This window comes from Neoarius graeffei, chromosome 28, assembly GCF_027579695.1.
Source record: "Neoarius graeffei isolate fNeoGra1 chromosome 28, fNeoGra1.pri, whole genome shotgun sequence".
Taxonomy (NCBI): Eukaryota; Metazoa; Chordata; class Actinopteri; order Siluriformes; family Ariidae; genus Neoarius; species Neoarius graeffei.
The window spans coordinates 2,756,777-2,784,485 of record NC_083596.1 but is presented as its reverse complement, the minus strand read 5'-3'; the positions used below and the strand labels follow the sequence as shown (position 1 = coordinate 2,784,485).

General features: G+C 42.7%; 1 protein-coding gene and 2 non-coding genes across 6 annotated transcripts; all 3 read left to right on the top strand.

Annotated features, from left to right (window-relative positions):
• Nucleotides 1-922: 922 nt before the first annotated feature.
• Nucleotides 923-27,709, top strand: prrc2b (proline-rich coiled-coil 2B). Of its 4 annotated transcripts, none has more exons than XM_060912849.1 (31): nt 923-1,111; nt 7,725-7,903; nt 8,907-9,084; nt 11,551-11,653; nt 12,193-12,256; nt 12,924-13,067; nt 13,417-13,736; nt 14,659-14,795; nt 15,020-15,183; nt 15,521-15,608; nt 15,693-15,825; nt 15,906-16,245; nt 16,556-16,701; nt 16,990-17,173; nt 17,254-17,467; nt 17,566-19,512; nt 19,602-19,789; nt 19,917-20,032; nt 20,179-20,320; nt 20,427-20,503; nt 20,601-20,882; nt 22,244-22,345; nt 22,638-22,824; nt 22,936-23,033; nt 23,115-23,242; nt 23,663-23,903; nt 24,132-24,299; nt 24,379-24,458; nt 24,558-24,645; nt 24,778-24,870; nt 25,553-27,709. In XM_060912849.1, exons 2-31 carry the CDS (start codon nt 7,789-7,791, stop codon nt 25,721-25,723), a joined length of 6,438 nt encoding a protein of 2,145 aa, XP_060768832.1. In that variant the 5' UTR covers nt 923-1,111; nt 7,725-7,788; the 3' UTR covers nt 25,724-27,709. The 4 variants fall into 4 exon arrangements, with proteins under 4 accessions (XP_060768832.1, XP_060768831.1, XP_060768834.1 ...); XM_060912848.1 differs by having other exon boundaries at nt 24,778-24,990; XM_060912851.1 differs by having other exon boundaries at nt 24,379-24,477; nt 25,553-25,652.
• LOC132876193 (small nucleolar RNA SNORA68) lies at nt 12,317-12,450 on the top strand. The gene has a single exon (XR_009651929.1). It is a non-coding gene; the product is annotated as a small nucleolar RNA SNORA68 (small nucleolar RNA).
• On the top strand, nt 13,116-13,247 carry LOC132876192 (small nucleolar RNA SNORA68). Its single transcript, XR_009651928.1, has one exon. It is a non-coding gene; the product is annotated as a small nucleolar RNA SNORA68 (small nucleolar RNA).

Here is a 27,709-nt window from a genome sequence, read left to right as displayed (position 1 = left end):
AGGAAAGAGAAGAATAGAAGAAGACATCACTTCTGATGATGCCGAGAGTACGCGCACTCTGAGTTGTGTTTTAGGAATGTTATCTATTATACTCTGAAAGCATTCGCTCACTGCTTGTGTCTTCACGTGATTGGCTCAAGATTTTCTATGAAGCTTTGTTAAAGCGTGCACCTGGCGTGCAGGCAGATGTGTAGTTATGAGAACTCAGTTATGAGAACTCAGGCACCCTGCTTATCACCACCGAGGTCAGGAAAGGTGGTTACATCATGAGAAGATGCAAGCTAGGATGAACTCAAGCACCCTGCTCATTACCACCAAGGCCACAGAAAAGCGATTACAACATTGGAAAAAAACATTCAGTATATTATGCCACTTGAGCTCAACACACAGAAACACAGAGAATAGGAATGTTCATCCATTAAAATTCCCTCACAGCTCCAGCTTGCCTGCGACCCTGTAGAACAGGATAAAGCGGCTACAGATAATGAGATGAGATGAGATCTTTTGGGGGGGCATGTCCCCAGACCCCCCTAGAAGGATGCATGGTGGTGTAGTGGTTAGTACTGTCGCCTCATAGCAAGAAGGTTCTAGGTTCGAACCACATGGGTGACGGGGGCCTTTCTGTGCGGAGTTTGCATGTTTTCCCCGTGTCTGTGTGGGTTTCCTCCGGATGCTCCGGTTTCCTCCCAGAGTTCAAAGACATGCAGTGAGGTTATCATGAGGCAGCTATGGCATGAAAGTTGGGCTGAAGTAGGTGAACAAGGCACCTCAACACCAACTGCTCCCCGGGTGCTGTAGCCCAGCTGCCTCCGGCAAGAAACTCAGTTCTGATTCTGATTCTCAAAGCGAACAAAAATGTAATGACTTAAAAAGGACTGCAGAGGTCGCGATTTCATGCCTCAGTCACACAGGCTTACGTCATTTCCGTTAGATTTCAGTAGGCCGAGCCGCAGTTACAAGCAACATTAAGAAAAAAAAACGGGAAAGAGAAAAAAATTCCGAGAATAAGAAAATTTGTTCCGAAGAATCTTCATCCATCCGTTTAGATTTTAACAACAGGTGGAAATATTTCTAAATATCTGACATAAACTGAGTGTGACACGTTGATTCGGTGAGTTTTTAATCTTCATCTTAGTGCGAAAATGAACCTTTTTTCCCCCCTTCAGCTCTTCAGCTCGGGACTTTATTGTTGCTTTTGTTCCGAGCGGCGGCCATTTTTAATCTTTCATCTTTAATCTCCAGATTTTTAAACATGCACTGAATATCAATATGTACAATTTGTGTTTTATAACAAAAATAACACAGTTCTCCTGGTTTAGATTATTATCAGGAGCGTTAGTTTGTTGCTGCTGTGCTATTTCCTGTCACGGTTCTCTATTTTTAAGAACTATATCTTAAATTTAGCCTTTAGCATGAAGATTAGCGGGACCGTTATTTCTCAGGTGTCTTACTTATTCAGTAATGTTGGTGTTTGTTTATTTTTAAAAACGTATACAATATAATACAATCAAATCTAACATCACAATCAGTGCGATTATGTTTTTCCATCGCGATAAATTCATCCTCTAGCTATGCTAACTAGCAGCCCCGGATTAGCCATGTTTACATTCACTGCTAACGCAGTATTAGGATTAGCACTAGCATGGTGTTAGCATTAACATTAGCATAACACAGAGTAAGCTACATCCTTAACTCCTGCTAGTAATTACGATGATAATAGTAATGTAATAACTGCTAGATGTTACTAAGAATATTTTTGTTCGCAGTATTGGCAGTAAAGTTGTGTGAGTGTTGTTTTTTTATTTCCTTTCCTTTCGCCTTTCGAGTTAATTAGCTTGGTAGCAAAGCTAACTAGCTAATTAGCAAGCTTGAGCTCAGAGCGCGTGCCTGTATCGAGGTAAAAAATATATATATATATTGTGTATATATAAAATGAAAATTTTTTTGTTTTTATTGTTTTATTTATAATCTGTTTGTGCTAAATCTCCGATTATGTAATTTTCACCCTGAGCTAGCGAACTAACATTAGTGTTGTAGTTTGGCCTTGAGCTCAGAAAACTTAACAAAAATTATATATCAAGTAAAAATATTTATTTTGCATTTCTTTCTCCAGTTAGTTTTATTTTTAGGTAAAGTAGATGTACAGCTGATTCCCCCCCCCCCCCCCCCCCCCCCCCCTTCGTGTCACTAAAATGAAAATCAGAATTGGAAAATGATTTTATCTGTAAATATTTTTGTAAGTCTGTGTTTGTTTCAGTATTTAACCTCAGCCTGGTTGTACATCTTTACTAGTTGGCTTATATCATGTTAAGTCCTGCTTTTTAAATGTATCCAGGTGTTTAAATGTTCATTCTCCTTTAAAGCAACATGATGTGGGTTTGAATTCGAGCAAATGGGTCGTGTCCCAAGTCTCATTACATCAACTGTTTTTCTGTTGTTCTCTAAACACTACACACTCATCTCCTGTATCTGGATTTCTGATGATGAACAGGGATGTCGAATCGAATCGAATCAAATCAAACAGAGCAACTCTCTGATTTCCCTCCTTGTCGTCTGCTCCACTGATTTTAGGTTTTAAATCTCTTCCTGACCTGGAGACCGAGCTCAGAACCTGTGTGGTTCTGACGTGAGTTTTGCTGCATTAAGTTAAACACTCATAAGAATTTTCCAACTTCAGCAGGGCGCAACATTAATGGTAGTCCGACTGTCCTGGACAAGTCAAATCTGTATCTGCCTGTCCGATGGGATAAGCTGAATATTTGTTAAAAATCACTATTTTTATAGTAATTATTCCAGAGTTACATCAATAAAGTTCCAACAAAACCAGTTCAATCCCCTCCGTGATCTGGCCACGTTTTTATTTATGAAATTCCAGGTAAGCCGAGTATAGCGTGTGAGCCGGGTAAGCCGACAGGTGCGTGTGTAAAAATAACCACGGCGTAATATCTAATTATAGATTATTAGACTTTCATTGAAATTGGAGAAACGGCGATCAAATACCTCAAAATAAATCTGTGGTGAATCTTTTTTTTCATTCGGACATTCGTTGTGTTTTTCTTTTGTATGGGCCACATTAACCATTACAAATTTGTTAAAATATTTTGTGGGAATTTTACAACAGTGCCAAACTCACTTACGGTTTGTTTTCATTCACAATGTGATTCTGTCCCCCCCTCATCATGTCCAACTGGTTTTCAGGTTTTACTGGATTCATCAAGATTTAACTTAATTTTCTCCTGAAGCTTTGAATGTGGGTGAGTCGAACGCTTAAAACTGTAGATCAAATAATGGGTTAGAACACACCATAATGGGGCTTTGGATAGTTTCTGTTTATTGTTACAGTTAAAGTGTGAGTTTTAGTGAAAAATTATAAATCATTAAAGCATAATCATAACTATACCTTCTTTTTGATAAACTTTGTTAAATACTTTCCTTTTGCTGAACTTGTAAATATACAGGAATAAAAAGGTTATGGTCAGGACGAGTGAAAAATCTTGCTGCTTGTCCGACTGGACGAGTGGATTAGAGTTAATATCGACCTCTGTTCAGGCTAAGGGGAAAACAAACAGAAATAAAACAAACACCCCCTCATCTCAGAATTCCTTCTCACAATATCAGGATGATCTGATCTGCTCGACTGCCGAGTTCAGCAAGAGACGTCAAAACGAAATGTTCGCCATGAGCGTCAGCAGTAAATCAAACAGCACATCTTTTTATTTCTACTTTATATCAAAGTATTTGCTTTAGATCAATCAGAATTAATACAGAATCTGACTAAAGCTCTGTTTGGATCGGATTAGTTTATCAGCAAGATGTCTGTGGTACTTTTATTTATTTATTAATTTTTTATATGTCCCGTCAGTTAAGACTCTGACGATAAAATAAAACTTCAGGATGAATGAGTTTCTCGCAGGTTACATTTTATGTGAACATTTATGTCTGCATCGTGCAATCTTATTATCACACTCTGAGCAGTTGAAGGATGAGTAAAGAAGAGTCGAGTCACTGGATCTTATTTCAGTTTGGGGCGGAGTAAAGTTCCAGCAGCAATCTGAAAAATACAATTAAACAAAAATCATTAGTATAAGAGAAGCATCTGTTTTCATTCCACGACTCGGAGTGTTTAATATCTGGCGGAGAGGCACAGATACACGCGCTACAAGACGGAGTGTGGCAAAGAGTAGCAGCCAGACATGTTTATTTCCAACATGAGACGACGTCAGTGCAGAAAATTCTGGAATAAAAGAATCAGGCGAGTGCTGAGTTTGTGAAACTGTAGGTCTGTAATTTTCTCAGCGGAGGACTGAGGGGAAACGCTGATCTGGATGGAAATAATCACTGAACAAAATGGGGAATTACCCCTGAACCTCCACCACCACCCTCTCCCTCCCCCCAGTGTACATTTAATCCCGTCTGAATAGGGCTATAATTGCGTGTTCTGCCTTGTGTCGTCTAAAGGAGATGAGTTCTCGTCACTGTCGTCTCTGGGTTGCCCACAGCAGAGCCCTGATGCGTTCTCTGATTCGGTGCCATTCTTTTAGGCGGAACACAACGATCATGTGCAGATCCGAGAGCATCCAAGTGACACGGTGTCGGTTCTGTTCCTGATGAGAGAGCGATTCAACTCTGAATCGACTCACTGAAAGAAGTGAATCAAATAAATAAATGTTTTGGGTTGCAGAATTTAATTTTAATATTTTGGTCCAAAGCCCAGAGCTGTAGCGCTGCAGGAATGCCGCGTGAGCCGCAGATTTAAACCGACAAATAAGCAAGAAGGGAATAAAATATTTTCTTGGTTTCCGAGTTGTCAGAGTCGACTACTGTGCAGCGTGTCCCTGTGTTCATGTGTCAGTGTATTTTCATGAAATAGGAAAAACCAACACACAACGGTGCTTGAAAGTTTGTGGACCCTTTAGAAATTGTTACATTTCCATATATATTTGACCTAAAATGACGTCAATGTTTCATACAAGTCCAAAAAGTAGTTAGAGAGAACCCAGTTAAACAAATGAGAGAAAAATATTGTACTTGGTCATTGTCATTGAGGAACATGATCCAATATTGCATATCTGTAAGTGGCAAAAGTATGTGAACCTCTAGGATCATCAGTTAATCTGAAGGTCAAATTGGAGTCACGTGTTTTCATTCAGTGGGATGACAATCAGGTGTGAGTGGGCACCCTGTTTTATTTAAAGAACAGGGATCTATCAAAGTCTGATCTTCACAACACGTTTGTGGAAGTGTATCTTGGCACGAACAAAGGAGATTTCTGAGGACCTCAGGAGAACAGGTGTTGCTGCTCATCAGGCTGGAAAAGGTTACAAAATCATCTCTAGAGTTTGGACTCCACCAATCCACAGTCCGACTGTGGACCAGGAGTGGGCCAGCAATGATCACGCCAAGAGCAAGGTGTGTTATAGTCCATAAGATCACAGAGGAACCTGGGGCAACTTCTAACCAACTAAAGGCCTCTGTCACATTGGCTAATGTTCATGAGTCCACCATCAGGAGAACACAGAACAACAAATGGCGTGCATGGCAGGGTTGTAAGGAGAAAGCTCTCCAAAAAGAACATTTCTGCCTGACTACAGTTTGCTAAAGCTCACATGGACAAGCCAGATGGCTGCTGGAAATCTTTTGTGGACTGATGAAACCAAATTAGAACTTTTTGGTTTAAATGAGAAGTGTTGTGTTTGGAGAAATGAAAACGCTGCATTCCAGAGTGAGAACTTTATCCCATCTGTGAAACATGGTAGTGGTAGTGTTGTGGTTTGGACCTGTTTTGCTGAATCTTGGGCAGGGTGGCTTGCTGTCACTGATGGAATTCTGACTTATTCTCAAGGAAACTGTCAGGACATCTGTCTGTGAACTGAATCTCAAGAGAAAGCGGGTCAAACAGCAAGACAACAACCCGAAACGCACAAGTCACACACGTCATTCTAACGAAGCATGAATAAAGTTAATGACTAAGTATAATTTGTTTTGTTTGTTTAATTGGGTTCTTTTTATCTACTTTTTGGACTTGTGTGAAAATCTGATGATGATGATGAGGTCGTATTTATGCAGAAATGAAAAATTCTAAAGGGTTCACAAACTTTCAAGTACCACTGTATAACACAGATTACACACTTTATACACACACGCCTCCATTTACTGTACGGTTCTGATGCAGGGCTGGGCGATATGACTGTCGTATTGATGGCGTGATAAATGTCGGATTGCGCTATGCTGGGATATTGCGGATATCCTGATGATTTCCAGCTTTGGGGAAAGAATCATTAGTTGATTTGATGCTTAAAATTTGTTTATTTTTAAAAGTGTAAAATGTTTTGTTTGTATTGCAGCCATAAGTAGGGGAAAATCTACAAAACCCCAAAACATACAGCAGGTTTGATTCATTCAAGTGAGTTGATTCAGAATCAAATCACTCTGATTCAGGAGAGGAACGATTCCACCTCACTAAGATGCTTTTGAGTGCGATTGCTGTTCTTACCTAGCCTGGGCCCGCCCATCCTAAGTGTGACGCAACACGGGGGGCTGTTGCGAACTTAGTCTGGCAAGGCAAGCTATCTCCAGCTCTTCCAAGCTCTCGAAAAATCGGGAGCCAATCAACTTTGAGCATCTCCAACGGCCCTGGGTAGAGGCGTGTTCAAGGCAGTGACGTAGTAGAACTGCGACCGGAAGCCATAGATTGTTTACAGAATCTATGCCGGAAGCGCTTCATTCACTAGAAACATTACGAACATGGAGCAGCGGCAAGCCTTTGAGACAGCGGTAGATGCTGTATTGAAAGCATTCAACGGGAAGTTCTCATTGAAAACGGAGCAAAGAGCAGCCCTGGAGGTATTTATTGAAAGGAAGGACGTTTTCGCCTTGCTCCCGACCGGCTTCGGTAAGAGTTTAATCTACCAGTTAGTTAGCCTGGGCCCGCCCATCCTAAGTGTGACGCAACACGGGGGGCTGTTGTGAAGTTTCCGTCGCGTCACATACGTCAGAGGAAAGAGTGATGTGATTGGTTTAAGCTTCGTCACAGCCTTTTCTGGCTTCGACCAGTAGCAAACTGAGGCATTTCAGGGAGGTGGGTCAACCACGCGCTTTGGGAAATGGTTGGGCTTAATATCTTTGCCAGACCAAATGCTCACAGAGCTTTGAAGTTGCGTTAGCCAGACTAGTTCTTACCTGTCTAAAGAACAACACCGAGGCAGAGAACACACCGAGGGCCGTTAGTGTGCATGTGAGAGAGAGAGAGAGAGAGAGAGAGAGAGAGAGAGAACATCCAGTGACCTCATGAATCCTGATTTTCCATGAGAATACAGAGGAACTTTTCTGTTGCCATGAGCTCACGTGCAGAAAAGTTGTTCCTGTCGCTCATTAAACTTTAAACACAGTGTCGTTCAGATTCAGTTCTTTTTGACCATCTGTTACAGCGTGTCATGTTGTAGTTTGGACATTTTATACATTAAAGAACAAGACTGATAATGTTTAAGAACCTTGTTTATTTTTTTGAAACAGAGACCTTAATGGAAGAGAAGCACAGGACGGAGAGAGTTATAAAAGAATATGATGATGAGTAATTTCAAGTGCAGTCAGAGACATGTGGATTAAATTTCAGTTTTCACTGCAATACTGTCAGAGCTGCTGTTCTAGACAATTGCAGTCCAGAACTCAACAGTGCTGTGCTATAATGCTGTATATATTTCATGTGTGTGTGTTTGTCTTTACAGAAACAGACGGTACAGAGGAAGAGGTGCAAAGAAAAATTTCCATACTCGATGACATTTCATCGCAATGTCCGATCGTTTGGGGCAAATAACCAAGTCCAAGGATGGGAAAAGCAAGTATTCCTCACTCAGCCTATTTGACAAGTACAAGGGGAAGTCAATAGAAACTCAGAAAACCACAGGTGAGGCTCAGACCCTTCACACGTTACCTGCTATACTGGACATTTTATCAGCTGCTTTATTTTATTTTCTTCCTTTTTTCTGTCACTGCTATTCATTACTTTTTTTAATGATTTTACTGTTTATTATTTGTCATCTTTTTACACTGTTATAATTTTCTTTTTTATTTGTTGAATTTTTTTTTTCTTGAAGTTGGTTTAAGTTTAATTTTTTTTAGTTTATATTTTCTTTACTTGTAGCTTTTTATTTTTTGTATCGCACATTGGTTTGTTTTTTTTCTTGTACTTTTTTATTTATAAAGCCTTTTTTAAAGTTGGTTTCAATTCCTTGGTTTTTTTTTTTGTACACTTTAAATATTTACATTTTATTTTTTTATCACAGCTTTTTTGCTTTTATATCATTTTACTATTTTATTGATAAACCCTTTTCCCCTTTTAATTCTTTTTTAGGTTTCTTTTTATGCTATTACAGTTTGTAGGGTTTTTTTTGTTACTATTTTTGTCATTCTTGTTTTCCTGTCTGATATTTGATGCATTTTTACTTTATTTTGCTTTTGATCTTTTCCTCGTTTTTTTTTTACGTTTTCATTTTAAGTTCATTATTGTATTATTTTTGTTAGTTTTATTTTGTATTGAGTTTTATTTCTTTTCTGTAAGTGATTTACTTTTATTTACTGTTTTATTTTTGATTATCTTCAGTTATCTCACTGTTTTGTGTAAATCCGCTTTGAGCAGCGTTTTAAACAGATGAAAGGTGTAAAAAAAAAAATTAAGTGTAATATGAATGCATATAAAAATTTTACTGAAAGTACATGAAGCTATGTTTTGTGACTTGAGTGTTAAAATATACCTTGAATTTTTTTTTATTTTAACATGATGGTTACTACAGTACATCACTGACCCGAGCTTGAGATGTTGAAACGTGTGCGCACGTGCGCTTGGTGACATCAGTAACCAGTGTTTGTTCATTTCTAACCAGTGTTCGTTCATTTTGTGCCCGCTGCAGTTGTTACTCGACATGGCTTACAGAGTCTTGGTAAAGTGGCCGCTGCCCGGCGCATGCCCCCGCCCGCTCACCTGCCGAGCCTGAAATCCGAGAACAGAGGAAACGATCCAAACGTGATTATCGTGCCCAAAGACGGAACAGGATGGGCGAACAAGCAGGAACAACCAGATCAAAAGAGGTAGGTCTCTCTATCTGTGTGTATCATATAGACTTCTTTGCACAATGTGTATGTGTAAAATATGAGGTGTGATCATAAAGTTCAGGATGCGCGTGCAGTAGGAGTGAGCAGTAACTCATGAGCCAGTATGCCGCGTGACGTCGCACTGTAAACATTGGGATCTGGGTTATACGTGTTTTTGTGATGACGTGCAAGCCTGCATTTGTGATTTTACAATGGACCAGAGAGCAAACATCAAAGTCTCGCTTGGGCAGTTGGCCAAGGAGACCCTGGAAATTCTTCAGCAAACCTGAAGCAGTGAGCTGGGCAGGGTGCAGGTGGCATTCATATGCATCAGGAGGGACAGAACCTTATCCTGGATCATGACTTAAAGTCACTTGGTTGAACTTTTGGAAGCTGTGAAGCAAAAAAAAAAAAAAAGCCGGCACGTATAAAAGACAGAACACGAGAGTGAGCTGGTTACAGAAAGACTGATGTATACTGTAGAGAGATGTGTCTAAAGATGAAAAGAAGTGTCTGTGTGCGTGTGTGTGTTTTTCCTTCTTGTCCTGTGTTGGAAATAGAGGTGCGTCACTAAGTGAACACTTCCCCAAGCTCAAGGACCAAGCTCTGTGTGTGTGTGTGAGAGAGAGAGAGATTTATAAATAGGAGAACTGGAGTTAATGCTGTGTGACAGTGGAGCTGTGATTGTGTGTGTTTCTCTCAGTAAAAATAACTGAACACACACTCTGTGAAGTGAAAGGCTCAGTATTGAGTAGAGAGATGATGTGATGGTGTGGTTAGTTTATCCCCGGTTTTCTGGTCACCAGCGACTCTCGAGCGTCTGCTCCGCCCTGTGAACGGTTCAGTGACGCAGCTTCCTCAGTCTGAGCGATCGATGGAGCTTCAGGATTTTTTGAGCATGTTGATTTATTCTGTGATGGATCTCATAGCCTGTGTCCCTCTCCATCTAGCAGCAAGAACAGTGCTGAGAAACGCATAGCAGATCCAGTTCGTCATCCATTATATATGCTGTGTGCCCAAAAGTTTGTGCACCCTGACCATCAGATCACCTATATGTTCTTGTTGAACATCTCATGCCAGATTTATTCCCCTTTTTACTGTTTAAATAAGCTCCACTCTTTTCTTCGCTTCTGGAAAGGCTTTCCACTATATTTTGGGGCGTGGCCGTGGGGATTTGTGTTCATTCAGTTCAGCTATAAGAGCATTAGTGAGATCAGACGCTGATGTTGGGACAGTCAGGCTCCAGTTCATCCAAAATGGTGTTTCAGTGGAGTTGAGTTCAGTCAGGGCTCTGTGCAGGACATTCGCGTTCTCCACTCCAAGTTGTAAGTCTCTTAGTTCCAGTGAAGGGAGGTTGTAATGTTAAATTGTACAGACATGTTCTATACAATTGTGTGTTTCCAGCTTTGTGGGAACAGTTAGTGGGTGAAGCACATATGGCTGTGATGGTCAGGTGTCCATAAACTTTGGCAGTCTGAGGTCAAAATGTAAGTGCAAAAATATCACTTTTGTAAGAAATTGTTAAGCGCATCAAACTTGGATGGTTGTTTGGAACAGCAGCGTGATTCATAGCATAAAGAGAGGTGTTTTTCAGGCTGGGGTGGGGTTTTTTTTTGGGTGGGGGGGGCCTCTGGTTCTCTTTATAGAACAGATGATCCTCACTGCCCATGTTGCTGCCTGCAAACAATCCGCTTTCCACATTTTGTGATTCTTTTTTTTTTCCCCTCCCTTTTCAAAATTGGGACAATTAAATGATTGACAGCTTCTGTGTTTTTTTTTTTTTTTTTTCATGAGAAAGTGGGATTTAGGGATCGGATGTGCTCGTTTGTAATCGAACATTGTGTAACGTGAGCCTCGGCTATGATGAAAATTGTGCAGTGTGAAAGGATGTGATTGACTCACTGAACAGCTTGAACTTACTTGCATTACTTCAAGGAGTCGTCTTTCAGCACTGTGTGTTGAGATGAAAAATAAACACCGACCAGCTGTGTTTTTCCCATGGGGTTCTCTCTAGGTATATGAGTGATATTGTGATAAACCAGAGATCAGAAGCATCTTTTCTTGCTTTTCTCTTTTTTGTTTTCAAAATGTATAACAATTACAGACTCCTTGAAGCAGCTGACTTGTGAATGCTTTCTAATGTTTTCGGTCTTAAAAATTGGAACAAAAAATTCCTTTTCAGTGTCAATTTTTTTTGTCAGTACATTAAGTATTGTGGTGCTCAGTGATGATCTAAGACTTGAAAAAGATGAAGTATTGTTAAATCTGTGAGTAGTGAAGGGGTTAAAGGGCGTAAAGAGAAAATATTACTAATTCATATCACAGAACCTCTTTATGCAAAAAAAAAAAAGGGACATGTTTGAGCATCCAGGAACCCATTGGTGAATTAAAAAGTTGCAGCTGTTTGTCTCAGCACCTCGATGAAGCTGATCGCCGTGTCTTGTTGCTTTGTATCCGTTTCAGTTCCGTTGTGTCGACAGCACAGCCGCCGGAGTCGCAGCCGCCGCTGCCTTTGCAGAAATCTGTCTCCAATCTTCAGAAGCCAACAGCGGCACCCAGCCAGGAGGTACAAAAAAAATTCATCGTTTTCAATACACAGAATTATTATACAGTTCTGTCTTTATCTTTTAATGGTTCTGTTGTATTGAATATAGTTATTGATGCTTAATGTTAGTATATGTTGCAGCTTAAAAACAGTAAAGGCAATTTTATTTTTGTGCCTGCACACTAAGCTTGTGTGCTGTGATGTGATCATCCCTACATCCACTTTCCTACTAATCATTGATTTGCAGTTAAACTTCACTTCATTTGCATAAATATACTTTACTTTCTCATTTAATTTTGTGTTTGTGTTGAAACGAGCCTCTACGTGCTCTCGCTCATCTCTTTTGATGAAGATAAAGAAGATGAGACATTGGTTTCAGGAAATTAATCAAACATTTAAAGGGAAGGATGGTTGAATATAGCTTGTATTTGCACTTAAAAAAAAAGTGAGAGGAAAGTGTGACGCACACACACACGTTGATATTTTCTTGTCAGGAAGATACTTATTTAAAATCCACTTTGAAAAACATGTAATAACCTTCACACTCTGTTCCGTTCCAGAGCACAAGCACCGGTGGACCAAAGCAATGGGCACAACTAAATGGAAAGGCACTAGATCAAGATGGTAACGCCCACACCCTGTCACTTTCTTCATTTTCTTTTGATCCTGTTACGTACATACATAACCGCACACAAACCCAAAGGTCATTAGCTCTACACATGTGGTGATCTACGCTATATGTGCTCAAAGAAACTAGAACCTTGTCGCCTTTTATCGGCTCTGTGTGCCAATAGGAGTGAATTCAAGGTCCGACATTCAGCAGTGAAGTCATTCAAGTCCTTGAAAATGTATTGATGTGTGTGTGTGTGTGAGAGAGAGGGAGAAAAACAGTGGGAAAGTTTCTAAACACTACTTCTTGAAATCCTTGAACCGTAGTTCTTGCTCTCATCTACTCAAATCAATATTTGTATTAATGCAGGGTTTTTTGTGTGTGTGTAACGATAAACGATCCATAAAGGAGATAAAAATCACAATTAGGTGCAAAGTGAATAGACTTAATCCCTGATAAGTTTGAATTTACAATAAATAGTTAATATCAGGTATTTCTTTCCAGTACATTAAGCACATTTAGTTCATTGACTCGTGACATTTGGTTTCAGCTGAGAACATGGACAGAGAACAGAGCTTAAAGACTTTACATTTACAGCTCTGTGTGTGTGTGTGTGTGTGTGTGTGTGTGTGTGTGTGTGTGTGTGTGTGTGTGTGTGTAAAATGCTCGCTCTTCCTGCAGGTTTAAGGGCCTCAAACCGACTGCAGCCCTTCTCTCACGAGGAATTTCCAACGCTGAAAGCAGCAGGAGAACAGGACAAGGCTGGCAAGGAAAAAAGCGGCTTCGATCCGTCGTATGGGCCAGGACCAAGCCTCCGCCCTCAGAGTGAGTCTCGGAGCTGCGGCTCGTTCGCATCCGTTACAAACATTAACCACCGCACATAAACCCAAAGGTCATTAACTTTACGTGTGATGACCTACGCTACACGTGCGCAAAGAAATGAGAACCTTGTCGCCTTTTATCAGCTCTGTGTGCTAGTAGAAGTGAATTCAAGGTCCGACATTCGGCAGTGAAGTCATTCAAGTCCTTGAAAATCAAGCATGTTGTTAAGTGGCTTTTAAAAACGACATCATTGGGGGGGGATTTTTGATGAAGGAGTAGTGAAGGAGAAAATGTTTGAGTTTAACTAAACGTGAATTGTACAAGTTGCTAAGTCATGTGTGTGTGTGTTCAGATGTGACGAGTTGGAGGGAGGGCGGAGGGAGGTACCTGCAGCCCCCATCTCTGTCCTCAGCCCTCTCCTCTGATCCAGAGGGCAAACCCAGTGCCTCTCCTGAGGCTACCACTCCGCTTCCACCTCCATCCTCCTCTTCCACCTCCTCTTCTTCCTCTTCCACCAACGCTGTCAACACCACCACCACCACCACCACATCTCCTGACCTGAAAGATTCTTCGCTTCGACTGGCTCCGCCCACACGCCGACCAACACCGGGTCTGCAGTATCAGCTCCATCACTCCTCCACCACAACCTACCACGACATGCTGCCTGCCTTCGTAAGGGTTCCATACAGGTTTCATTGTGTTATTAAAAACATAGGAACCTCGGGGGGGGGTTCCTTAATTTATTCTGTTTTTGAAAGTTAGATTTTAAATTCAAGTGTGTGTTGATTGGTTTTAGTATTGTTCTGATGTGATTTCTTCTTGTAGTGTGTGTGTGTGTGTGTGTGTGTAAATAACTTTGACTAATCAAAGTAGAATGCAAGGATTTAAAAAAAAAAATTTTTTTTTGCATGTGCACTGGTATCAATTAAGCATTTTTATTACATTTAAGTTTTTAAAACTTGTGGGTATAAGAGAGAATGAAAATAAAAAATTAAATTAAGAATATATTTATATTTTGTTTCCTTTTTTCCCTTGTATGTTCAGTCCTGTTTTGCATAATTTTCTTTTCCTCCCCATTTTTTTTGGATTTTTACTTTGTATTTTTCTTTGTCTTGTTGACTTTAATCGTCCATAAAAATGTCACTCTATATATTGTTAAAGACTTTATTGCCTTGAAGAGGGATGGTGGTGGCAGGTTCATTTAAAAAACATAAGAAACATAAATCGGGGATTTATTTCTGAAATTGCATGAAAATTGTCTTGATATAGAGTTGAATGATTGTTTTGAAAATTATAGAAACCTGCAGTGACCTCAGCAAATTGTCTCTTTCTGGTTCAGATTTTTTTTGGGGGGGGGCATCCACAGTAGAAAGGTTTTGATTTAATCTCTCTCTCTCTCTCTCTCTCCCCCCCCCCCCCCCCCCCCCAATCTGAAGATGAGTGCAGCTGTAAAGATGAAAATTTATTTTGTTCCTTCATGCTGTTGAAAGTGTCGCTGGTCTGATTAAACTGTTTTGTGAAATTAGGATGCTGCTGACTAATGTATTGCTCAGTGTTTTTAATTATTTTTTTCTTCCCCCCACCCCCTCATCAGATGTGTTCCAAGGAGACTCGTGATGGTCCGGGTTCTTCTGAGCGCGGCTCTGCTGCTGCCTCTGTTGTTGCTGCCCCGATGCGTTTTGATGCTCGACCCACCTTTAGACCCCCTTACCCTCCTCCTGAACCTGTCAGGTGTGTACCTGCCTACCTGTAGCCATCTGTGACGGCAGAGCACTCATTTACTGTCCATTCTGATGGTTTTTAAACGAACACTTCCAGAATAAATGTTTCACATTGAAGCTTGTGAAAAATCATTGTAATGATTGCTCCAGTCATTTTGTTAGAATAATCATTCAGGTCAGATTCAAACCTGAGAGTCTGAGCCGATTTAGATGAGTGACTCGTTCTGTTTGTAGTGGAGACGTGCGGAGAGAGAACCGCTTCGCCCGAGTCCCACCTCGTCCCTCTCCCCGGCCGATTCGGCGTCCCGGAGACCGGCCTTCCCGTCCTGCCATCATCAACCCTGATGATCTGAAAGACCTGGACGACCTGGACAATGATTGCGAGGACGGCTGGGCAGGTAGACGCGTAAAACGAACTGTACTTCCGTGAAGTGAATAAACACGAGACTAAAAGTAGCATGATTATCTCTTCACAAGAAGATAGTCATATATTTTTTCACAGAAGTTTTGCAGCTAGTTATCTTTTCAAATAAACGCATCAATTGAGTTTTGTAGTGTTTTTTTTTTTCCTACACTGCAATTAAAAAGGAGAAAATACTGTAATTGAATTACTTTTTTCTTTTTTCCCTTCCCCCACTTATACTGAATTAGCTGATTGTGTACATCACTAGTAATCCAGTGGTGCACTGTTCAGGTGTTTGGTGTGTGATATAAACAGACTGATCATCTTTCCAGGTCTTCATGAGGAGGTGGATTACAGTGAGAAGCTCAAGTTCAGTGACGATGAAGAGGATCACTCCCCCAATGAGAAGAACAAGATCTGGTGCGTTTCTGCATCCTTTTAAGATACATTTTGAATAAATGTCTACATGAATACGTGAGTATTTTACAGGCTTGTTGTTTTTAGGGGAGAGTGGGAGTCTCGCCGTGACCGCCAGTCATCCATGAGTTCAGACGGTCAGGAAGACGCGTACCATCACCAGCATGATCCTTTGCCTTCCAGAAAAACCAACAGCAGATACGGATCCACAGGTTCACAGGTAATAAACGTGAGACTTCTCAGTCATCACAAGGAATAGATGTTTATCCGAGATCTCATTTTATTTCTTTATTTTTCCAGCCGCAGCAGAAGAGCAGTGGCACAAACGAGTCTGTGGAGGAACAGGACGAGCCTCAGCGTTCTGCTCCTCTTCCTCCTCGGGGAAAATTCGTCTCGCTGGACGTCTCCGAGGCCGTGGAGAGGGCACGTCGGAGGCGTGAGGAAGAGGAGAGGCGAGCGCGAGAGGAGAGGCTGGCTGCCTGCGCTGAGAAACTCAAGAAACTGGACGAGAAGTTTGGTAAGATCGAGAGACCGGCACACTCCGGAGACACACATGGAGCGGAAAATAAGGAGCTTTCACTGTCACCCGGGAGAGATGTGGGAAAATCTCACCAGGAAGCCTGGCTGCATGGAAGTAAAGGTACAAACGATAGACAAACAAAGGTTACTATTTTAATGCTCACAGGAAGCATATCCAAACACAAACAAGCATTCCGGACCAGAAGTCAGTTTTCCGATTGGGTTTTCTCAGCAACAGAATCCTCTTTTGCTTTTAATCCAGTGTTAGCGATATTAATTGACCTTTTAATGTTTAATCGATTTGCAGTCCTGGCGTGTGGACGACACCCCCCCCCCCCCCCAAAAAAAATATTGGAACGGCTTGTTTTGTGTGGGTCCCCCCGATTATGTATCCTCAATAATCAGAAAATCATTCCTGTTTCCTCTTCCAGATGTTTCCGAGCAGAAATCTGACATACTTCACAGCCAGGATTACCGAGATGATTTCAGCTACAGGAGCACGGACGACTGTCTGGACTACGCTCAACGGCACCAGAAGGCTATTCCGCCCCGCTTCCAAAAGCAGCAGCAGCAGCAGGTGAGCAGCAGCAGCTGAAACCCCTCAGGCATGACAAGCTTTCAAGTTTTAATCCTTTAATTCTGCAGGATCAGTGTTCTCAGCAGTTCAAAAGCAAGAGCATATCTCCTCTTGTAGTACTCATGTAGTCTATCATCAAACATTTGTGAGTACTTTGATCCTTCTCCCCCCCCATATCAAGTGTGGATTATTTGAGGATTTTGATCTATTTGGAGTTTTCAGCTCAGCCATTGTGACATCAGTGGTGATGTAGAATTGTGCGTTTTGTTTTTCTGCCTGTGTTTTTAGGATCAGGTGTATAAGATGCAGCATTGGCAGCAGCCCAGCTCAGGTTCCACTCAGAGAGGGTATTACCCCCCACACGTGCTTGGATTTGACCCCCGCTGGATGATGATGCCTCCTTACATGGACCCACGGGTTACCCAGGGACGCTCGACAGTTGATTATTACTCTCCTAATGTCCACTCTTCAGGTATGTTCGTTAACCCAGAGCCAAAAATGTAGCGTTTCAGCTGAAAATAAAAGGTTTATTTTCATGCTCTTTTTCTGTAGGAGTAATGAAACCGGCTGTGCAGCAGGATCGCCTCAACAGCCCTGGGTCTACCTCAGACGAGGGCTGCCATCCCAGCATGCACCAGGAAAGGAGAGGGCTCTCTGTTGACACTTACTCTGTTTGGAGTCAAGATGGCTACCCACCTGCACGCAGTTTCACCCCACCTTACCAGAGACAGCATGAGAGCACTGAGAGGAATCTGGCAGATGAAAGGTGCAGAAGACTTATTTCTTTGTATTTATTTATTTATTAATTCCTGGATGCTTTTGAAACAGTAAGACCTTGGATTTTGAGTTGTCTCTATTTTGCAGGAGTGACCGGTCATGCTCTCAGCAGGACTCCTATGAGGAGAGAGGGATTGAACGTGTTGAAAGTCCTCCAGAGGATCTCCCCCATCAGGGCTACCGCCCAAGTCGAGGCTCGGACATTTCTCTCGGTTCACAGCGAGAGGAAGAAGTGACTCAGCTACCAGGACACAGTGAATACTTAAAACCCGAGCACCAGAAGGAGGTTTCCTCTAACCGGCACCAGAGAGATGGTCTAGATTCTTGTGACGACGTTTGTGAGGGCAAGGAGAAGAGTTTTGACTCTGGTTTCTGGAAGAAGGACGACTCTATGAAGAAAGATAAAGATGCAGTGCACTGGTCCGATCCAGGGTCGAGCAGTAGCAGTGGGGTTAGCCAACCGTCCGAACTGAGCAGTAGAACCCTCAGAAGGACGGGTCCTATCAAGAAGCCAGTGCTCAAGGCCCTGAAAGTGGAGGACAAGGAGAATGAGAAACCCAAATCTGAACCGGAAGAGAAGCCTGTCCCATACAGACTTGAGAAGGAAGTCTTGACCAATGTCTATGACCTGAAAAAAGACAACCAGCCTTCGATTAACAGGCACTCGGTGGTTTCTGTGACCTCTCATGAGGAGAAGCAGTCTTCTCTGCTGAAAATAGAGAAATCGAGCAACCTGAATGAAGAATTGAACAAGGAGAATGGCTGGGATAGCATCAACTCCCAGGTGAAGGAGAGCTCTGAAAGCAGAGAGCCTCCAGTACCTCGCCGCAACAACTGGATCTTTATTGATGAAGAGCAGGCATTCGCTGGAGCCAGAGGAGCAGGGCGTGGCCGCGGCAGAGGATTCAGGGAGTTCAACTCGCGTGGTGGAGGCCGAGGAGGGCGTAATGACAACAATAGAGGAATGTACAACACGGGAAATATCCAACGATCAGGCCGGGGTCGAGGGCCTCGGGACTTTGTCAAAACTGAGGATTTGCCAAGGGGTAAACCACGAAGACGGAACATGAGCGAGACTCTGAGCGAGGCCTCGGAATACGAAGAGCTGCCCAAACGGCGCCGCCAGAAAAATGGAGAGAACGGAGAAGCTGCTTATTCCATATCCGGAGACACTAAAAGGGCGGATAGGGAGTCCTGGAGGTCCAATAAGGTCTACAATAACGACCAGGGCACCGACGGAGAAGCGAGGGAAAAGCCCAGAATGAGAAGTTTTGGTCGGTCCCTTCCTCCACGCCTGAACACTGGATACAACCGTGGGTTTGGATCGAAGGATTTTTCTACTTGGAGGGGGCGAGGGAACCAGTTTGGAGGTGGATCCATGCAGGAGAACGGTTACAACTTTACAAGTGACTCCTTTTCGAGAAAACCTGCAGAAAATGACTCTCTGAAATACCCTCCAAAGTTCTCTTCGTCTTTCGCAGAGAACGGAGTCGAAGAACGAGGAGGCGACTACCATTTCGACAACGACAATTCAGATAACCGACCCCTAAGGAGAAGACGCCCTCCTCGCCAAGACAAACCCCCGCGGTTTAGACGTCTACGCCAGGAACGAGAAACCGGTGGTCAGTGGAACAATGATGAGTACGTCAACGGCGATTTCACGAATCCTTGGCCAGGTCGGTCCAAAACTGGAGAAGACCATTGGCCTGGTCATTACTCTGGAAATAGGCAGCAGGAATTTGCTCCTCAGGGTGAGGACTGGGAGACTGGATCAGAAAACAGCGACTTGAATGACTGGAGAGAGAAACGTGGTGAAGTGCCTGTAGAACCGGGCCATGGAGAGCCAGGCTCTGAGAAACGAGAGCTCTCTAAGAGAAGTTTCTCCAGCCAGCGCCCTCTGGTGGACCGACAGAATCGTAAAAGTGATATTTTGGAAAGCTCAAAGATGCCTCGAGCCACAGATACTACTTCTAGTGGCGGTTCATTGAACCGAAACGATGGCTGGCAGAACGGCGTGACGTCCAACTGCAGACGGTGAGTTCGGGCGGTCCGATACAGGAATGTCTGCTTTATCTGTGTAGCAGATGAGGAGGAGTAAAGTAACCTGGTTTTAATTTGTGCAGGAGTCCGGAGGACGCAGCTCCTGGCTTGAACGCAGGGCCGGTGTATGGAGTGGAGCAGACAGAGGACGGCCTTTCCACCAGCAATACTGAACCTTCAGGGAAGAAGCTGGACAAAGATCTAAAACCAAGAAGCATGAAGGGAGACATGTCTGAGCCTCTTTCACAATATGACCTCAACAGCTACCCGAGTAAGAGCAAAACTTAATTTAAAAAATAACACACTTTGATTTTTACTGGGGAGTTTCACTCTGCGTTCTTGTGCGAAGTTGTGTCCTGGAACATCCGTTTGTGCTAAACATCTGAACTCTTTGACAGTTGAAAGCGATTCAGGAGTCTCTATTCCGAGTCCTGATGGATTCCAAGACGCCCTCACCAAAAAACAGCGGCGTCCACAGGAGGACGAACGAAGGAGGAAGGAGCAAGGAGCACCGGTGAGTTTGATTTGATTTTAAATTAGTTTTATAGCGGTATGGACTATGGGACTCGTCTTTAGTGGAAATATTTTAGGGTTAGGAATTTATCCCATCAGAAAAGATCTAATAGGTTGTTTTAAATTTGTGTGCACGCGTACCCATAGGTAACCATAAAGAACAGAGCAATTGCTTCAAAAATGCCTCCTCGTTTCGCAAAGAAGCAGGGCAGTATCTCAATCGAGCAGCCCGAGGAAACTCTCTCGACTAATAACCTCGGCACCGAGATCTGGGAGACCAACAGCACAGGTAACGCTACGCTCTTCAGCTTAAAATAGAAATAGCTTGAGCCACTTGACAGATTTCATAATACTTTTTTTCTTCCCCTCCCCTTATTCTTTTCCCAACTTTGAAGCTCTGACAGTTCAGTCATCTGGTGGAGACTCATGGACGAAGCAGGTGTCCTACACCGGGAGTGAACCAAATTCAGAGGTTGTGCTTGAATATGAAATACACTCTTAGCACTTCTATAATTCTTCCTGACTCTGTGAGGTTCCGTTCATTCATACTGTAACTCTATCTGGTGCAGGATTCGGATGCAGGGCCAGAGCAGAGCAAAGAGCACAAACCCGGACCGATCGGAAATGAACGCTCTCTGAAGAACCGCAAGGGTTCTGAGGGAGTGGAGCGCCTGGAGGGTCCCATCACCCCTGTTAATGGAGTGGACATCCATGTTGAAAACGTCCTCCCTGTCCCACCCATCGAGTTTGGAGTCAGTGCCAAGGACTCGGACTTTAGCCTTCCTCCGGGATCAGCACCGGTGGCCGTGTCCAACCCTGTCACCAAGCTGCAGGATGCCCTCACCAGCAACGTGGGTTTCAGGAGTTTCTTTAGCGTTATTAATGTTACTATGATGCTGTAGTTACTGTGGTGTTAGTTACTCTCACTGTGATTGTGTGACAGAGTAGTTACTAAGCTGCGACAGGCAAAGACTATATTATTACAAATAGCATGGTTTTACAATTAATGTGTTAATTGCTGTAACAGTATTAGTTAGCGTAGTTATCATGGTATTACCATTAGTGGTGTTGGTTACTATATTATTCACTGTGACAGTGTTGTAGTTACCATGGCATTACAGGCAGTGGTGTGAGTTTAAGGCTACATCCACACGACAACGGCAACGAGATGTTATTTTAAAAAAAATATCGTGTCCATATGGGCAACGATCAGTAAAATATCAGGTCCATAACGCAACGCTTGCTGAAAACGATGCAATACACATGCCACACCTCTAGGGGCGCTGTAAGACGGTCCCTTCGGAGACACCAGAACAATAGAAGTAAGGACGCATGCGCATAAACTATTATGCGCGAGACTTCATATTAGCCACGAAGTCAGAAAAATCTGTTCGTAAAATTGTTATAATGACCAAATACAATGAAAAGTATTTTTCCAGTCTCACCTGTGAAAGGTAATCCCATGTGATCTCGTTTGGACGGTAAACCTGTTGGTACAGTTAAACGCGGCACATGAATGAGGCATCTTTATTCTCCGCTTTGACCCATCCAATATGGCGGCGAGGATGACGTATGATTCTACGCAGAAGGCGGCGTCTTTAATGGTCCAGAATAAATTGAATGCTACACGTTGATGGATTAATTTGTTGTTCTACGCCCTTTTTGAGGAATGTATTGTAGGACTTAAACCAACATCTGAAGAGGTGAGATCACTCCTTTTTTTCCCTATTTTTGCTGGCGGGATTGACTCTCTCTCTCTCTCTCTCTCTCTCTCTCTCTCTCTCTCTCACTCTGCACCATTACACAATATTCACAGTGAAAATATTTTGTAAGCGCATTTCATGAACCAAGTTATAGGATTTGTTGACAACTCGCATCGAGTTCATTACACTTCTACCCGGCGTGAAGCACTCACAGGCATGTGGTTGTGACGTCATCGTAAACACATCCGTTCTACTCATCCAGACGACTTCGCAACGGCACCGTTGCCAGATCTTTCCACTCTGGAACCTGTTCTCAAAAGATTGTGTTTTGGGGCACCCAAAACGCCGGTGCCGTGTGGACGCCAGGCCGAAACGATAAACAATTGTATCGGATTCACCTGAATCCGTTGCCGTGTGGACAGGGCCTAAGAGAGACAGTACGATCAGGTACCGTCTGTTGTTGCATTGATCGTAAATATTTGCTCTAATTTTTGACTGTGTGTTTTTAGGCGGGCCTTGCTCAGGGCATTCCGATGCTGCGCAGAGATCACCTGCAGCCCGGCATTAACCTCAATCCCATTTCCTTCCCAACCACTGACCTCACACTCAAGGTACATCACACCTGAAACGGGCTTAGATGAAGTGTTTAGGCATGCACTAATGTTACACTCCAGTAATGATACAGATGTTCAAATTCAAAATTTATCAGAAGGAGTGTGTGTGTGTGTGCACATGCGTGCATTTCCGTCCAAAGCTTATGAAGGAAACAAACTCTGAAATCTATAGTGTTTAATGAACATTTTAGGATCATTCAAGGATTAATGAATTAATATCTCGTCGATGCAGTTTTGTATTTTCCTGCCGTTCACGACGATGTTCACCAACACTATGCTATCTGTGCAGATGGAGTCTGCACGTAAAGCCTGGGAGAACTCTCAGTCCCTCCCCGAGCAGGGTTCTCCGGGCGGTGCCGGTTCCGTCACACAGCCCCCCTGCAGCTCGTCCAGTGCAGTCAGCTACAGCTCGTTTGGAGGCGTCTCCATGCCTCCCATGCCCGTGGCCTCTGTCGCTCCCTCCGTCTCCATGCAAGGTCAGATTTATTCTGTTGTGTGTTTTTAAAAGTTAGGTTGGAGATATTAAAACTGATAGCAGTCTTTTTAGAATGTGCTTCATCTTAAATGTTTTGATGTCACCGGTGTAGGTAATCACATCCCCCCTCTGTACCTGGATGGCCACGTGTTTCCAAGCCAGCCACGTTTGGTACCGCCAACGATGACTCAGCAGCAAAGCTACCAACAGGTAAGAAGCTGATTCGCTTAGAATGCAGAATAATCACTCATCATGGTTTGGGCCTTTATTTTTTTTGTGTGTGTACACCAGGCTGCAGCCGCTCAGCAGATCCCCATCTCCCTTCACACGTCTCTGCAGGCTCAGGCTCAGCTAGGACTCCGGGGCGGTCTGCCCGTCTCTCAGTCCCAGGAGATGTTCAACTCCATCCCCACCTTCAGGTACTTTTTTTTTTTTTCTTTTTTTTTTTTTTTAAATCACCTTGCTTTTGTTTTAAGTGTACGTGGCTGTTATTTACTTAATTTTGCGTGAAACTCTGATTTGATTACCTGTAATGTGTTGGATCCATGATTTATTACATTTTATTTTGAGTACAAGTGAGTATAGTATTTTAAATTAAACTGCTGTTAAAATGAGTCTGATTTGAATTATGTTCCTATTTAAATAAATAAATAAATTCAGTGCTTCCAATAATCAGTCACGGTGCATATTTGTATAATGTGCCTAATATTTGAACACTTGGACTGTAGTGTAGCTATTTTTGTCACTGTGATGAGGGGGACCGGTTTGTATTTGATGTCAGGTGGGGGGAGAAAAATATTGAATAATCGTCCATTTTGTGTGTCGATTTTGACCTGCAGGTCGCAGGTGTACATGCAACCCAGTCTGTCCCACCCGAGTGCCATGGTGCTTTCTGGAGCAGCCCCTCTGAAGGGACCCTACTCGGCGTTCCCTGGCATGCAGCCCTCCGAGATGGTGAAGCCGCAGTCCGGCTCGCACTTCCAGCCCATTAACGGCAGCCAGGCGCTGGTTTATGACAGCACCATCAACCAGGCAGCGGGAATGGGCACGTCTCAGCTCATGGACTCGCAGCTCATTCAGGTATTGTTTTTGTTAAAAATCTGCCCCAAGTTTAAGAAATTTTGTAACAAACAATTGTAGCCATGTTGATTTGAAATCACTTACTGAACTCAGAATTGAGGATACCATCCTGAGTTTACAATTTGGAATTCTTTGGGTTTTCCGAGTTGAATGTTGAAAATTCCAGGTTGGGTGTTTGTCAAGAGGATTGAATTTAAATTGAAAGAGTGTGTGTGTGTGTGTGTGTAGGTGACGATGCCTCTACCTGGCTCTCAGCTGCGTTATGGATCGGCTCAGCAGCACCTGATCCTCCCTCAGTCCATCCAGCTCCAGCAGGGACAGAACCTTTCCGTCGGTGCCCCACGCCGCATCATCCCCCCTGCATCCCAGCCTCCCGTCATCACCGCCAGCCGAGAGGTGACCACCTCACCATTTCATCATCTTGCTAGATCACTTGGGGTTCTTTCATTTACCTTTCCATGTTTGGGTTTTTCAGCCATCTCAGCTGGAGATGAAAGGATTTCAGTTCCCTGATAAAGCCAGCCACTCGCCTGGGATACCTGGCGGCTCGTACAGGTGCGTAAGTGCTGCAAAGGTGAGCTTTACTGATTTTTATTTTTATTTTATTTTTTTAGACATAAAACCTTATCTATTCTTCTTTTCTTCTCGTTTCAGGCCAGGTTCTGCCAGCCCCAGTGGGAAACCGTCTGGTCCCGGTGCCCCCCCGACTGTCGGCCCGCTCCCCGGACATTACACTCAACAGGTGTTTACGTTTACCAAAAAAAAAAAATTCCCAATGCACGTTTTCACATGTTCAGCATTCCTAACTCTGTTTTATTCCCCCTCTTTTTTTTTTTTTTAACCCCCACCCTTCTCTCTCTTCCTCTCTCTCCAGGTGCCCCCTCCGCAAGGCAACATGGTGATGCACATGCGCCCCACCCCTACCAGTGGGACTTTCCCAAACCCCATCCAGAGACCTGTAATGCAGGTAAACAAGACTGTAATTTTGCGCTCTACCCCTTACTCGAGCCCGGGCCGCGATCCTCCCCACTCCACCCCCCCTACCAACCCGGAGCCCCCTAACAAGGGCACAGAGGAGGGCACGAAGGTGAGCCACCCACTGTAAAAAAATTAAAAAGAGGGGGGAAAAAAAGTCTAGATAACTTCAGTTCATCCACTTATTTTATTTCTTGTATTTATGAAGTTGTAGAATCAAAATAGCAATGCTTTCTACGTACCTATGAAACAGTATTGACACTTTTTTTTTGGCTTAAGTTATGCTTAGTTCCTTCCTTGAGCGCTGTCTCATGTTTCATATGTTTACCTAAACATCCAAAAAAAAGTAATAAATCAGAGCTGTTAGACTAAAGTATTTTACAGTAAAGTTGATTTTTCCTATAACTGTACATCCCCAGGTGTTTTATTCCTCTTATACCACAGCAATTCTATAAAAATATGAATGTGTAGTCCTGTAATTTGATAAATTGTAGGTGTTGACAAGTTGTGTTGTAAGAGGAATTAAACAGGAGTTTGGAGGCTGTTCGAGAAAAATTATTAACTTCACTCTTCACACTGCGCCATCAGTCAGAATTTAATGATTATAATAATTTGTATTGTTTGAGGAGTTTTACAGCACTGATGCGTTTCATCTTTTGGTCGTTTTTATGCAGGTGAAGGTCCTTCGTGAGGCTCGACAGGTTGTATCTGATCTGAAGGCATCCCCTTCCTCATCCATGATTCCCGGTAAACTGCAGGAGGCGTCTGCAGCCGGACCGGGAAAACCGAACCGCACCGGAGCCATTAAACCTCAGAGCGTTAAAATGGAGGAGAGCAAGGCCTGATCACGGAGCTCACACACCTTCACGCCATCATACAGAGGCTCTGAGCTCTAACCAAGGACACACACACACCCCTCCCCCCCTCTCTCGCTCGCTCGCTCTCTCTCTCTCTCTCTCTCTCTCTCTCTCTCGTTTAGGTCATTCGTCTTTCATCTGTCACTGGACCACAAACTGAACCACAGGAGCACCAGAACAGGACACTTCCTGCTAAAGCACCGTATAGAGAGACGTATATAAATATATCTATATATATTAAAAAAATGTATACAATAATTATATATATATATTAAAAAATACAGATGTGATAGCTTGGGACTCTTCTAAGCAGACTCTCTTCAAGATCCTCATTATTTATTTTCCATTTCAAAAAGAACAATGATTTAAAAAAAAAAAAAGAAAGATAAAAGCCTCGTGATGAGTTTTTTTCGTCGCCCCGCCCCCTTCGCCAAAATCACCCAGCCAACGAGGTCCAGCTGTAGTTTTTGATCAGCGTGACCGAGAATCGTCGAACATGTTTAAAAACTGCAGTGTCATTTTTACTGATAACCATGGAATTTTAACCCTTTTTTGTTTTTGTTTTTTTGGTTTTTTTTTAAATAAATATATTAAATATCATAATCGGCGCCTATTTGCTCTGTTCTGAAGGGGCATCTTTTACTCAAATAAAACAAAAACTCTGTCATACCTTGTAATTTGAGGATTTTTGTTCTAGATATAACAAAACTCCTGAAAAACTGAAGCTTATTTTAACCCTTTGTTTTGTTTTTCCTCTCTTTCTCTCTCCCCATGTGCAAATGGGATCTTGAACCTTTTTTGCCTTTTGAGCACCGTGTCAGGGTTTAAAGGAGCTGTTTGAAACACTAATGGGTGTGTGTGTGTGTGTGTGAGAACGTAGGGCACTTGAGCATTGTTTCGGGGTTTTTTTTTTTTCTTGTAACTAATAGCTGATGTGATATGCTGCTGTATAGCCATTAGGGATGGGTGATGTCACAGTATCATGATATTTTTGCTGTAATGATGTAAGATCAATGACTGGATGTGTAAAAGGTTACGGTTTAGCGCCCTCTGCTGACTTCCTGGTGAATCACGACTGCATTGTCTTGTTGCTTATTGAGGGGAGAGTCGGCACTGTTTTAGTTTCAGGGCCTGAAAACTACATTTCAAAGATGGGGAAAAAAAACAGATCTGAGGCATGATATTGGAATTTTTTTTAAGCTTCTCTTGAAATTGTGGATGTTAGTTTTGCTTTAAATAAAAAAAATAAACACAAACTCCAGCTTTAACATCCAGTCTGTTCCTGATAGAATTTATTGCAATATCGATGTTGATCGTGTGGTCATCACCCAGTCCTAATTGACCATAAACATGAAAAATGTCAGTGTTTAACACCTGTGTGGAGTTTGGTGGATATCACAAGCAACAGCTTCATTCTTGTCACCTTTTTTGTTTTGGGAGGGGTGTCACGTTTCGGTGTAAACGAGCAGGCGGAATCATACACGGTGTTCACTTCATGAGGATATCAGCTGAGCATCTCATCTACATGGAAAATTTAAAAAAGGTGCTTTTGCCTGTCAAAAAGGAAGAAAACAAAAGAACTTTGTTCCGGTGTAAATAAAACGAGGCACCTCCTGCCTGCTATGGAACATGTGAGGAACGCTTTAAAGACTTTTCCACAAATGGGACTTTTTTCCCCCTCCTCCTGTTTGAGAAGTGAATTTGATCGGTGTACATCGGACACACGTCATTAACTGTACAGGCTCACAGCTTTCCTTTGTAAACTCCAGCATTTCTTTTTCCTTTTCCGTATTTAAGTTCTGTTGTCCGGGCTGCTGCTCAGTTTCAGTGGCCTCTTTATCCTCAAGTGTTGTTTATCCTCTGCTTTCAGAGATGTGAATCATAATTGCTCTTTTTTTTTTTCTTTTCTCTTGTATAATGATCTCATTGAGAAGGGGGAAAAATAAGGAAATAAAAGCAAACTGCTTTTTCAAA

Coding starts and splice junctions, on each gene's coding strand:
- prrc2b (XM_060912848.1), top strand. CDS start 7,789: ATGTCCGATCGTTTGGGGCAAATAACCAAGTCCAAGGATGGGAAAAGC. Junction 12,257..12,923: donor AAAGGCACTAGATCAAGATG/GTAACGCCCACA, acceptor CTCTTCCTGCAG/GTTTAAGGGCCTCAAACCGA. Junction 17,468..17,565: donor AGGAATCTGGCAGATGAAAG/GTGCAGAAGACT, acceptor TCTATTTTGCAG/GAGTGACCGGTCATGCTCTC.